Source organism: Podarcis gaigeae (assembly GCF_964106915.1).
Source record: "Podarcis gaigeae genome assembly, chromosome: 14".
In the NCBI taxonomy this organism is placed as follows: domain Eukaryota; kingdom Metazoa; phylum Chordata; class Lepidosauria; order Squamata; family Lacertidae; genus Podarcis; species Podarcis gaigeae.
This window is the reverse complement of record NC_139690.1, coordinates 53,359,742-53,372,736: the sequence shown is the minus strand read 5'-3', so window position 1 is coordinate 53,372,736 and position 12,995 is coordinate 53,359,742. Positions and strand designations below refer to the sequence as shown.

At 50.7% G+C, this 12,995-nt stretch overlaps 1 protein-coding gene across 11 annotated transcripts in view; it reads left to right on the top strand.

Moving 5' to 3' along the window:
* Window positions 1-12,995, top strand: part of KATNIP (katanin interacting protein) — a 35,225-nt gene that overhangs the window by 2,683 nt on the left and 19,547 nt on the right. For 6 of the 11 annotated variants that reach the window (XM_083711257.1, XM_083711263.1, XM_083711253.1 and 3 more), the window contains exons 3-12: window positions 649-818; window positions 1,821-1,921; window positions 2,755-2,889; window positions 3,843-3,965; window positions 5,471-5,708; window positions 6,052-6,192; window positions 7,396-7,625; window positions 10,255-10,364; window positions 11,071-11,143; window positions 11,453-11,665. In XM_083711257.1, coding sequence (XP_083567383.1) covers window positions 649-818; window positions 1,821-1,921; window positions 2,755-2,889; window positions 3,843-3,965; window positions 5,471-5,708; window positions 6,052-6,192; window positions 7,396-7,625; window positions 10,255-10,364; window positions 11,071-11,143; window positions 11,453-11,665 — 1,534 coding nt within the window. The remainder of the gene's footprint in view (window positions 1-648; window positions 819-1,820; window positions 1,922-2,754; window positions 2,890-3,842; window positions 3,966-5,470; window positions 5,709-6,051; window positions 6,193-7,395; window positions 7,626-10,254; window positions 10,365-11,070; window positions 11,144-11,452; window positions 11,666-12,995) is intronic. The other 5 variants (XM_083711260.1, XM_083711255.1, XM_083711262.1 and 2 more) reach the window with 1 other exon arrangement.

Here is a 12,995-nt window from a genome sequence, read left to right as displayed (position 1 = left end):
GCAGCACCTTAGGCAGGCAGGCAGCCTCTGAGCCAGATTCTTTCCTGGCAGGATTTATTTATTCAAACATTCTTGATGTCAGCTTAAGACAAGTAGTTTAGAAATGTATGAATGAATGAATCCTGTCAGGAAAGAATCTGGCTCAGACCATAAAGGTCTTCCTTCTTAGATCTTCCTGCAAGAATCCTCTACACAAACAGACTGTAGACAAGGATGTGAACTTGGAGGTGGCTCTTGGATAGCATTTTTTAAGGCAGAAAACCAGCTTATTGATTTAAAATATCAATAAACAACAGGTTTGTAGAAAAGCAAGCAGTAGCTTAGTAAACTCAACAGTCCATCTTGGGGATTCCCAGGAACTCCTCCTTCCAGGGCAAGATGATTCTATATTGTCCTTAAATCTAGCAGACCCTGCACTCTGAGCAGAGGCAGAGGCAGGTTTCAGCAGACTACTTCTTTCACTCAGTGCTCCCCCAAATTTGGATAAATTTTCATGGTATTCCTCAGCTATTTGTAGGAGGATCTCCATCATGGCTTTGTGGAGACTTCTGCCTCACCACAGAAGTCGTCACGGTAGCATTTTCTGTAGAGAGAACGTGATCCTTGGAGAACCCTCAAATCAGAAAATTGGTGTGCTGCATATTTTAGGATATTGAAAGAGCTCAGAAGAAAGGACCCTATGCAGATTAAGCTGGAGCAGCTGGAACAAGGGTTTATTCTGTATGTGAACGGAGCGAACTCAGAACTAACTAACCACCGCAAGAAAGTCAACCCTCAGAACTTTTTCAGAAGTGGCACACGAACAGCAAGGGGAAACTGTGAGTTCCTTTGTGACATAACTATATTGAAACACCATTGCACCAGGAGTAGGCAGATAGTAAGCTGGTGGTCATTTCCCAGTGTGCCACCTCATATCTGCTGGCCTTGAGAATCCTTAAATGAAGAAAACTTGGGGCAAGAGTGAAGGGTCTATAGCAAGAGTGAAGGCTCAACACAGAAGTCATCCCCCAGCTCTTAAGAGGTTCTCCTGATCACACCACCTTATTTGTGAATTTGACACACATTGGTGGACTTTAGGGAATCTCTAGCTTTTTAGTAAATCACCCAGTCAAAAGCGGACTCCATCTGCCTTGCATCGTGCCACTGAAGGGTTGATTTCTCTGTTTGGGCACACAGGCTTTCTGCCATGTGCAGAGCCTAGAATAGAAACCAGCTCAGGAAAGGCATTTTGTTCTAGTTGACCCCACCCTCCCATTTCATCTACAATAACTCTCTTCAAGTGACTTTATGCTACAGCATCATCTCTGCCCCTTTTAGTCCCCATTCTCAGGTCCTTCTACAGCTAATGAAAGCTGTGATGTGTGTGTGTGGTGAAGCATATAGTGAGAAAGGGGCATAAGCTGCCAGGCTCACTGCCTGGGGTCCCATACCTGCCATTACCAGCGCTGCTCCCTAGTCAGCCGACACAGAAGGCATTTTGGGAGAGGAAGGAAGCACCCAAAGTACTGCTGCTGCATGCAACATGGGCAGCCCTTGACTGATGTGCCCCTCCCCCCTACAATTTCTAAATTCTAGGGACCTTCAGTGCAGCTGAGGATACACCTGCCCTGCAGCTCAAGAGCTGACAGAGCAGCTAGTCCCAGTAACCTCATGGTGTGAGTCTTTCCCACATTTGGAACTGTGTTCCTCTCTGCCCTTAGGGTACACGATAATCTGTAGGAGAGTTTGTGTGTTGAAAGCCTTGCCTCAGGGCAAGGAGTGGCACCTGACGGCCTTTGAGCCCTCCTTGTTCCAAGACTCTGCTCCAAATTTCCTTTCAGGTTCCAGTTCAAGAGCCCTGTTACAAGACGACGACGACAACCTACAAGGGAGGAGCACACAAAGTGCACCAAGTAAAATCCAGCGCCGAGGGTGGCTCCAGGTAGGGAGGAGGAGGGTGCACACACTTTGCTCCTCGATGGCCCCAGAGTCTGGTTGGGAAAAGTGGCAGAGCAGCTTTTAAACTGATCACTGGGGTGAGGGGAAAAGCCAGCCGGAGCCAAGGAGTGTCCCATTTGGAACAAATGTCCCTGGAGGATGAAGATGAAAAATGACAGTTTAACTTGGGAAGTGTAGAGCTGGGCACTGAGTTTGTAGCCTAGTCCAAGACTGACACTCAACCTAACCACTGCACCACATTAGCCCTACATTGCAGGTTCACATCGAGAGCCAGTGTGGTGTAGTAGTTAAGAGTGGTGGACTCGTAATCTGGTGAACCGTGTTCGCTTTCACGTTCCTCCACATGCAGGTGCTGGGTGACCTTGAGCCAGTCCCACTTCTCTGAAGTCTCTCAGCCTCACTCACCTCACAGAGTGTTTGTTGTGGGGGAGGAAGGGAAAGGAGAATGTGAGCTGCTTTGAGACTCCTTAGGGTAGTGATAAAGCGGGATATCATATCCTCCTCCTCTTCTTCTTCTTCTTCTTCTTCTACACATCAAGCCTTCTAGCCTGTTGGTTCGATCCCGCTTAGGGGATTCCTCTTGTTAATGTAGGGCCGAAAGCATGCAAGAGAAAGTGTGAAAACAATGGTGGCCATTAGACTGGATTAAGGCCATTCCAGAGCCCAGAGGATGCTGGGGCAGGCACAGAACATCAGCCAAATAATAGCTGGTGGGATTACAATGGATACTTGCCAGCGTGAAGGCAGTAGCAGATTCCTGTTTATTCCTGAAAAGAGTCAAACTTAACACACACAATGGGGTTTTCCATTTTCTAGAAAGCAGTGCAGATCAAAACAGAAAGTGGATCCAGACTCCATGTCTCTCCTCCTTCAGAGTACTCTGAGGATTTTGAACCTTATGAAAGCCTAAGCTCGCATTCAAGTGACTGTGAACAGGATGACGCTCGCCAGGTATGTGCCTCCACCATTTTGCGAAAAGCATCTTTTATTATCGAAGGTGAAACTCTAGCACTAACACCAGGAAACAATTCTCCCTTCCAAGAAGGGCCTTACATTGATTTTTGTGCTTTGTTTCTTCTTAAGTTCATGACACACACACAAACACACACATTTGCAGTTGTGTGTACATATGCACAGACTCAAACTAGCCACCCAGCCAGGGAATTTTAGCGTTTTCAAATATTTCTTCTTGGGTCTTTCACAGGAAGGTGATGTCTCCAGTAAAACCTATGAATCCATTGTGGGTCTTGCATTCATGAGCAGCAACACCAGCTGTTGCATGTGTCATGAAGATCCACTGCTTTACCTTTGGGCTGATTTGTTTTTAATTTGTGCTAAACTGTGGTCTGCAACTTTAAACAATATTTAAGGTAACTGTAAAAAATCCATATTAGGGCAGTAGCTGCATTAGGCTCACCAGAATGCCAAAATAGCGTGCAAGCTTAAAAGTTCTCCTCTTTGTCAGATTTGATGGCAAACAAAGCAAGAGTGGTGGAGGAGGAAAAAAGCTGGATGATCAGTGTCTCTCGGTGGAATGTGGAAAGAAGCAGGAGACATTCCAAGGAGGCCTGTCAGATGCTGTGCAGGTTTCAGGTTGCAGCTATGGGAGAAGGAACATGTCGCAGGGAACCTGTATCATTTGTTGGTGCTCTGTGAAGAACACCAAGCTTGCACAAGATGTTGTACCTCTAACTTTCTCCCCTCTCATCAGTTTTTGCAAGTGTGGTGTTTTTTCTCCCTGACAGAAACTGCCTCCAAGATGCTTACCTTGCCCTGCAGAGTGTTGGAAATGAAGTCTGGTGGATGTTGGCAGCATCCCCAGGGTTTGCTCTTGGCAATTTGCCTCTCCTAAGCAGAGAAGCATCAGGAAGTTTATTTACTGCTACTTCTCTGTCTGTTTCCAGAGTCTCAAATCTCCAGAAAGCACAATCCCCAGTGGCCATATCCTCTCCGTTCCAAGGGCAGAACAAAGTATGAGCAATTATGCTGAAAAGGAACAGCTGCTTCTCAGCATGGAGGACATGAAGGTAGCCTTGGGTTCGCCTGGTGGGCAGCATCTCCAGAACCCTGACAAGATGAATCAAAAGCTCTGCTGGACTTGGGCAGGAGCTCTTCGTAGGTGCCCCCCCCCAACAATGACAGCCCCTCCTTGATCCCCTGTTGGAAAAGAGAGAGGGGTCTTTCTCCCTCAATAGCCTTTGGTTTTTCTCTTACTGCACAACCTAGGTCTGTTTACTGCAAGTGTTCCATCAGGCTTATGGCTTGGTAAACGTGTTTAGGGTTGCAGTCATAGTCTCCCTCATCTACATGCTGTCCTATTTATTGACAGCCTTTTTACCTGTGTCATTCTCCAAAGGATACCCTCAATGGCTGTGGCAGGGAGGGGTCCCAGGTATAGAAACCTTCATCAAAGTACTCTCCAACAAGGACAGGATTGCTCATGCAGCACAGTCCGTTCGAACCAAGGCAAAGCGCAGAGCATCAGTCTAGGTTCAGACCTGATCCGGAGTCAAGGTCCAGAAAGAGTCCAAGGTCAATAATGTCCCAGGGAGGCCAGGCAAGGCACAGCAAGGCGGACTAGACTCAAGCTGTAAGCAACAAGGGGTCAGCACTCTGCATTGTTTCCCGAAACTGGAAGACTTATGTACCTTGACCTCCTAGACCACACATTGAGCGCAGCTGCTGGTTGTGAAGGAATATTGGGGATTGCTTAATCATGAGTAGACACCCACCTCACAAGGAGACCAATGACCCTGCATCCATAAGTGCCCACATGCCAGTGCTCTTTGAACTCGACCTGAAGCCTTTGGCCCTGATGCACTCAAGGCCTGTGGGGTGGCTCCACCTCCTCTGCTGGTTCTAGGTTTTTTTTGGTTGGATGTCAATCTGAAGGGCCTCTCAGGGCGATCCTCAGGTCCAGGGGGCCCTGCCTGCTGCTCAGGGTCCTCGACCTGTCGGGTGCTTGGATCGTCCTCTGAGGACTCTGTGTCGGGTCACAGGCCAGGGCTTGGCAAGACTCATCCCTCTTGTTCAGTCAAAAAGTCTCCCAGAGTGACTGTGCAATGATCACTGGTAAGACAGTCCTCTAAGGCTGAGTCGAAACAACAAAATACACGAGGAAAAAGGGGTGAGGAAGAAATAAACAAGCTCTGGTAGAACAAGGGGTGCAGAGAACTGAGGATTTGAGCTTCATTCTGCAAACTCTGCTTTCTTTTGGCTGGGTGACTCATCTGAGTTCTCCTAGCTGTGATTCTGGGTATTCCTGGGACCTGCATAGAGCTAACAGCTCCCAGCAACAGCCGCTGCCTCCTGATGGCCAGACTTTGATTCACCCTGCACCTCTTCATTGTCGCAGCATGTTGGATACGCAAGGGGATTTATAGCAGAATCTTACATACATCAACCCAGAGCAGAGTCACATTGAGTTTACTGAGGTTTTCTGCAAGGTAAATGGATGCCAGGTAGCAGCCTTGATTTGGATCCTTTTTTTATTGTGAGATTTTCAACCTGTCTCTCTGGAATTTTGTGGCAGGAACTCCGGCAGAACTTGGAGTTCAGTGTGAATCAGAAGAGGATGGAGGAAGATTGCTCGGAAGGGGAGACCTCTGACTCTGTGGAGGAGGACGTGCCTGCAGGGGCCTCGGAGGCAGAGGAGCCCCTGGAGTCTTCTGGAGAAGGCACTGGGCTTCTCCTCAGCAACGCAGGAGACTCCCCAGCAGCAGCTGCGCCCACCTCTCTCCTTGTGCTGGAATTCAAGCCCAACTGCCAAAGTAAGTCCAGAGGGGGCGGACTGCCTGCCTTGGACCAGAGAGGAAAGAGAGAGTGTATTTTGTCTTGCTTGTAGAGAATTCTGCCAATCTCCCTTTCCCTTTTTGTGCCTTGTCTTGTTTGACTGTGGATGTGCTGGTGGAAGGTGAGGTGCTGGCATTAGCCTTGTTTTCCACCACTCCCACTCTCTCATGGTACCAAAATAGGCAGCGTCTGAGAAGCAGTGGCCTCCCCTGTACCTTGGGGAGTGCCTGATTGCCTTTGCCTCTTCCACTCCCCATGAGCACATGCTGCCTTTCCTCAAGGAAGCCAGCCTGGGCATCACTTCTGTTTGTCTTTCCGTAGACATGAAGAAGGAGCGGAGCCTCTCTGCAAAAAGGAAGGGCAGCGCTGAGACCTACGTCCCCACCAAGCCTGGTAGCCAAGTGGCTCGGCCGCTCTCTGCTGGGTGCCTGCACCAGGAGGATCAGGAACAGACCCCCTCCAGTAAGGGAGATGGTGATTGTTTCATTGCAACGCCTAAAGGATCGAGGGGATGCAGAGGCTGCAGGAGGGGCCTGCCGTGAGGATGAGAAGGGACCACAGGCAGGTCCTGTTGCCTCGCAAGGGCCCAGCTGGGTGTGCTGCTTGCTTGCATTCATGCTCTCGTTGTCATGTATCACCATCTCGCTGGGGAGCCCGTTGGGATCTCATTAGTGAGGCACACAAAGCCTTCCTTGCAGAGAGAAGAGAGGAAAGGGAGTGTGACTTGGGCATGCCTCTTGGCAGTCGACTGACGTCTTTCTCTTGTGGCGCAGCATTTTCAAGCATTGCGCAGCACAGATGTAGAACCCTCAAGAGCACGCCAGTGTTTGGGAAGACTGGCTTGCAAAGCAGCCACCAGCCCTCAGAAGTCGCCATCAAATCTGACTTCAGATGGTTCTCCACAAATAGCCCTTCACAGGCTTCTTGGCTGCACATGTTTCTCTGGCTCTTTCTGCCTTTCTCTTTCTCAAAGAGCTCAGCTTTCAAATATGCCCCAGCAGCCCTGTCATCTGAGAAATGCCTCTTGACTCCACCTCTCTCTACAGCTTGCGAACTCCTCAAAAGGCTACTCTGTTTACTTTCTTCCCTCTTTGCTGTGTCCCTCCTTTTCGGCTGAATTCTTACCTTCTCAAGCGGCTGCCCTGCCTTCCTCCTCCCCCTCCTCCATGCTGGTTTTTCTGCTTCCCCTGAGCTGCTGTCTCTTCCTTCATGGCTTCTCTGCCTCTTCCTTGGCAGGTTTTCCTCCCCACTTGGCGGAAATGGCACAGGGCCCTGACTGTCCTCTTCTCCCTCTGCTGCTCAGACCTGAGTGGAGCCCACCTCAGCTCTTTGCTCTATGTCTGGAGTCACATCCTTGCACCCAGCAGATTGTTAGTTGAGGGGAAATGGCAGGAGCTGGGCGGTAGCTGCTTTGACCTCTCTGGCATCCTTGTGGGGCTGGAGGCTTGTGCCAGGGAGAAGGGTCCATATCCTGCCCTGGGTGGTGCATAGGAGAGCCCTGGGTTTCCTTGCTGTGCATCACATACAAGACATGCCCCCTCTTCCTCCTCTGGGCATTTCCCATCCTGTGGCACAGGAGCCCTTTCAGCCTTAGCCTGGGGCAGGGACTCACTTGCGCTTTGAGAAAATGGCCATAAAGTCTTTTCTGCTTCTTTTGGGCACCAGGGCCAATCAGCCGATCCGAAAGGCCTCTTTCAGCCACCCGGAAGAACGTGCGTGAGAAAAAAGACCCTGTGCTCTCGGCTTCTGTGGTCCTGAAGGCGGTGCAGGCAGAAAACGAGACCCTCCAGAAGGAGCTTCTCTGCAGGCAGCTGCAGGCTGGGCCCCTGAGGGCTGAGCTGGAGCCAGCCGCTTCTGCTGAGGTCAGTAGCAGAAACCGTCTCTCTCCCCACCAAGCGAGTTGGCGCTCCCTGTGTACACCCACCCCGCCCTCGCCCTGCCCTTTGCAAGCTTTTTTTGAGGACTGCAAACCCCTTCCCAGCTGCTGAGGGCAGCCCTGGAAGAGTTTATACGACTGGCGCTTTCGTGGCAATGGAGAGCGGGCTCCTCCTGCTGCCTGATCCCAAATGTAGTCAGCTGGGGGGGGGGGGCGCCAATGGTTCCCTCTGTGACTTAGCAAAAGGAAGGGGTTGTTTCAAAAACAAGAGGGGCAGTTCCTTGGGCTGGGGGACAGGAGAGGCAAAATGGTTTATCAAAAGCGAAAGTTTGAACAGCCAAAAGTCTTCATAGACTGCATGGGAATAGGAGGGTGCAGAGGTAAATTTAGGGCAATGCTGCTGGGCATGAAATGCATTTGCTTCTGCCAGCAGATGTGCTAAAGTGGCGGTGATTTGGGACAGGAGCTGGGGAGAGAGGCCTCTTGCTTCCTTGCGCTGTCCCTGCCTGCCTGTCTGTTGCCAAAAGAGGAAACTCCCCCGAAATGAGGAGGCTGCTAAAAAGGCAGAGTCAAGAGGGCCAAATCACTGGAATTGCTCGGGAGTTGTCTAAAAGCTCAACTGGAGCGTGTAGTGCAGATCAGGAAAGGCAGCTCTAGGGCCAAGAGGAGGCCAGCATGGTTAACAGGCAGAGGCAAAGAAGCCCTCAGAGACGGAAGTCTTGTCCAAATGAGAAGAACCAAAAGGAACACAAACTTTGCTCCCCCACAAAAGCGCAAGCAGAGAGGGTGGGGTCATAGAATCGTAGAATTGTAGAGTAGGAAAAGACCCCAAGGGTCTAACTCCCTGCAATGCAGGAATCTCAGCTAAAGCATCCCTGGCGTATGGCCATCCAACCTCTGCTTAAAAACCTTCCAGGAAAGAGAGGCCACCACCTCCCAAGGGAGACTGTTCCACAGTCAAACAGCTCTTACTGTCAGGAAGTTTTTCTGATGTTTAGTCAGAATCTCCTTTCTTGCAACTTGAATCCATGGGTTCGAGTCCTGCCCTCCAGAGCAGCAGAAAACAAGTTTGCTCCATCTTCCATATTACAGCCCTTGAGATATTTGAAGATTGCAATCATATCTCCTCTCAGCCTCCTCTTTTCCAGGCTAAGCCTACACAGCTCCTTCAACTGTTCCTCATCAGGCTTGGTTCCCAGACCCTTGGTCATTTTAGTTGCCCTCCTCTGCACACCTTCCAGCTTGTCAACTTCCTTCTTAAATTATGGTGTCCAAAATTGGACACAGTATTCCAGGTGTGGTCTGACCAAGGCAGAAAGGGTGGGACTATGACTTCCCTTGATCTGGACACCAGCCTTCTATCGATGCAGCCTAGAATCGCATTAGCTTCTTTTGCTGCTGCACCACACCGTTGACTCATGTTAAGCTTCTGATCCACCAAGACCCCTAGATCCTTTTCACATGTACTGCTAGTAATCCAGGTGTCCCCATCTTTTATTTGTGCATCTGGTTCTTCTGCCTAAGTGCAGAACCTTACCTTTGTCCCTATTGAAATTCATTTTGTTGACTTGCGCCCAGTTCTCCAATCTGTTAAGGTCATTTTGAGTTCAGATTCTGTCTTCTGTGGCGTTGTCTGTTTGGTAACATCTGCAAACATTTGATGAGCATCCCCTCTTGCAAGCCTGAGCTCCTTCTTGGCTGCTTGTGTACACTCCTTGTTTGTGATTTCCCCTTTCTTCCATTTCTTATACATTCCCTTCTTACATCTCAACTCCTCTGTAAAAGGTGCCTCTCACTTTTCTTTGTTGCTGTGATGGTCTGCCTTTGTGCCCTCAGTATTTCATCTTTAAGAAACTCCCCTCCATCTTGGACTCTCTTCTCTTTGAGTACTTCCTCTTCTTTCTCTTTTTTTAAAAACAGATTTTATTAAAGTTTTCTCATAATACAATAAGATAAAATAAACTAAGTAAAAACAAAAACAGAGAAAGAGAAAACAAACAAAAAAATGAAAAAAGAGAACAGAAAAAAGAAGAAAAACAAATGTCCAGGAAAATCTGGACATATGGCAACCCTGGTGTAGAGACAACTGAAATCAAGATATCGGGCGGATCCCTTGGTGGTGGAGGAGGAACAACCTGGCAGCCAGGTGTCCTTTAACCACCTGGAGTTCTGTACAGGGCCAGCCCCACCAGCAGGTGCAGTGAAGCAGTTGCCTGAGGTTGCAGTTGCTGGGTGGCAGAGAGGGAGCTTGCCCTTCTCTCCTTGAGCTAGTCTCTGCCCTCCGGTGTGGTGGAGAGCTGCTGTCCTGTTGCCTTGTTGAAGAAGGGTTCAGCGCCCATCCAGCTGGCTCCTGTCTGCTATCTTGGGAGGGAGGGAGGGCCACACTGCCCTTAACCTCAGGCAGCCCACAAGAGGGAGGAAGCGCCACATTTCGACTGCCAGGCTCCTGGGTGATCCGTACATGAAGGGAGTGTCCCCCTGAGCCCTCTAAGGATGAACAGTGGGGCACATGTGACTGCCACGTGACTGCCTTACCTTTGGTTACCAGGTTGTCGTCCTGGATGCTTCGGCCTACGCTTGTTCTGGAGCTCCCAGAGGGGTGTTGGCAACCCCGTGACCTGTTGTCTTTGCATTTCCCCCTCTCGCAGCTGCCGTCGCCTTTGCCACCTGCGTCCGCAACAAATGAGCCTCCTCAAAAGCTGCAGGAGGGAAGCGTCGTCTCCACGGCCATGGAGAGGATTGGGCACCTAGGAAACAGGTGGCTGTGTGGGTTTATTTTGAATCCTTTTCCAGGGGCAATTTGGAGCCAAGCGGGAGGAGGGGGTTTGGTATGTACAAGTGGATCCCCATGGCGTCCCCTGTCTCTGCTGGTTCCCTTATCATCCTGTCCATGTTGAAGCAGCCCTGGCTCACGAGGTGATGGCATTGGTGCCACTGTGAGGGCCTCATCCAGGATGTGTAGACCGGTGGGGCGGGCAGAGGTTGCAGTCCATTGTGGGGCCAATTCTGAGGTTGGAGGTGAGGTGCTGGGGCCATTGGCTCTCCTCCCCCAATGCCTGGCAAGAGAGGGGTGTCTGGGGACTGGGCTCAGCACCCGGGCGATGGTTGCACATGGAAGTGTCTGGGCCAGAATGCCTGCCTGCAAGTGGGGAACACGCTGTCATACCCGAGGGGGACACATTCCTATCTGCTCCTAAACAAAAATTATCCTGGAACAGACCTGGAGTTTCAGGCCAGTTTGCTAACTCTTGAGAGCATTTCCAATCTTTGGCAAGGTAGCCCAGATCTTGCCCATCCTCAGCCGAGTCAGCAGAGCTGCCCCTCATTCTCCAGGTGGTCCAGGTCTTTGCCAGAAGGGTCAGGCTGTGCAGCGATCAGGGCAGGAGCTGAGTTGGGCCTTCAGTTGTCCGTCTCGGGACTTCCTGCCAGAGTCCGGCCTGTGACTGTTCTGCTCCCTATTTCAGGCAACAGAAGAAGCTTCTGAAAGTGCTGCAAGAGATTGAGAGCCAGTCTTCCTGCCGCAGCTCCCCAGTGCTGGTAGGGAAGGAGGCTTTTATGAGTGGCAGAAGCCACAGCTGTGCCATTGAGTCATCCTCTTCCCCAGGCCCTGTAGAAATCAGTAGTGGAAGTGAAATGAGCTCAGGTGGGATGAAGGCCCCAGAAGCTCTAGGCAGATGGGCCATGCCAGGGTTGGGATGGCAGGCTCAATAACAGATCCCTTGGCATGGCTGTGCATGGCAGAGGGCAGAGGAGCCATGTGGCAAGGCCCTTTGCCCTCGCCTTCCTGCTGCTCCCCTTGGGGCAACAGTGTCTGTGGTGGCGGCTGCTCAGTTTTCACCCTCCTAGGGCCAGCTGGAATTGGAGAGGGAGATCCGGGATGCCATCTACATCACTGTGGAGATCCTCTCCAACTGGGGCAACGCCACCAGAGTGGGCCTGACGGAAGTGGAGTTCTTTGATCTGCACCACGCCAAAGTGTTTGTGTCTCCTCACGACGTGGACATCCGACACGCCGACATGCCAGGAGAGCTGGGCTGCCTGGTCAACAGGAACTCCAAGGTAGGCTCTGCCTGCAGGATCCAGGGCTCACCCGCCTTTCCAGGGCGGTGTGATGCCCCTCTTCCATTTCGGCAAATGCCCTGTGGGGGGGTTTCAAACAGCACCTGCCTCCGGGGGTTCTCCTGGTTCAACTCCTCAGGACAGAGAGTGTGCCATGCAGCCTATCTCAGCCCCCTCCTCAGAAACACCAGACTTGTTCCGATCTCATGCACAGCTTCCTTGCTTTTTGCCCCTGGGTGGACTGTGATCCACGCGACGGTCACCTCCAGGCTTGATTATTGTAACTCACTCTACGTGGGGCTACCCTTGAGACTGACCCAGAAACTCCAGCAGGTGCAGAATGCCGCGGTGAGACTCCTTACAGGGTCTTCGCCGCAAGATCACATTCACCCGGTTCTATACCAACTGCACTGGCTCCCGGTGGAGTACAGAGTCGGGTTTAAGGTGCTGGTTTTAACCTTTAAAGCCCTATATGGCCTAGGACCCTCATACATACGGGACTGCCTCTCCTAGTATGTCCCACAGAGAACCTTATGGTCTTCAAATAAAAAAATCTTGGAGATCCTGGGCCACAGGGAGGCGAGGCTGGCCTCGGCCAGAGCCAGGGCTTTTTCGGCCGTGGCCCCGATCTGGTGGAACACTCTGTCACAAGAGACCAGGGCCTTCGGGACTTGACATCTTTCCGCAGGGCCTGCAAGACAGAGCTGTTTCACCAGGCCTTTGGCCAGGGCACAGCCTGACCCCCTCCTTTGGTAATCCTCACATAACTCTAGCCTAATGGTTGCCATTAATTTGACTCTGAATTCATTTTAGAATGTCTTTTAATTAATTGACTTTGTGATTTTATGTACACTGTGCTATTTTTACTTGTTGTTAGCCACTCTGAGCCTGGCTTTGGCTGGGGAGGGCGGGATACAAATAAAATATTATTATTATTATTATTATTATTATTATTATTATTATTAGCATTAGCATTTGTTTCCCCTCTGCTCAGCTTGTTGCAAGGAGTGGCTAGGATGAGCCTCCAGAGGTGAGGCTGTGGCTGCTCTTTGAGGCCTGGCCTGGGGGGGGCGAGTAGCTCCAGCTTTGCTGCATTCCATGCCAGGGCCCTCTTACCCATGAAGGTCAAAGTGCGCAGGTGGGGGGAGCAGGATCAAAAGGAGCTGGCAGGCAAGGACAAGCAAGTTGAAGAGGCCTCTGTTTGTTTGAGAAACAGGCAGGCGTCTTTCATCACTTGAAACACGGATATTTCTTTAAGGCTTTAAAAACATTTAAATCTGTACTGTTCTGTGCCCGACAACTCAGTCTGCTTGAGAAAAGTTTGCCATCT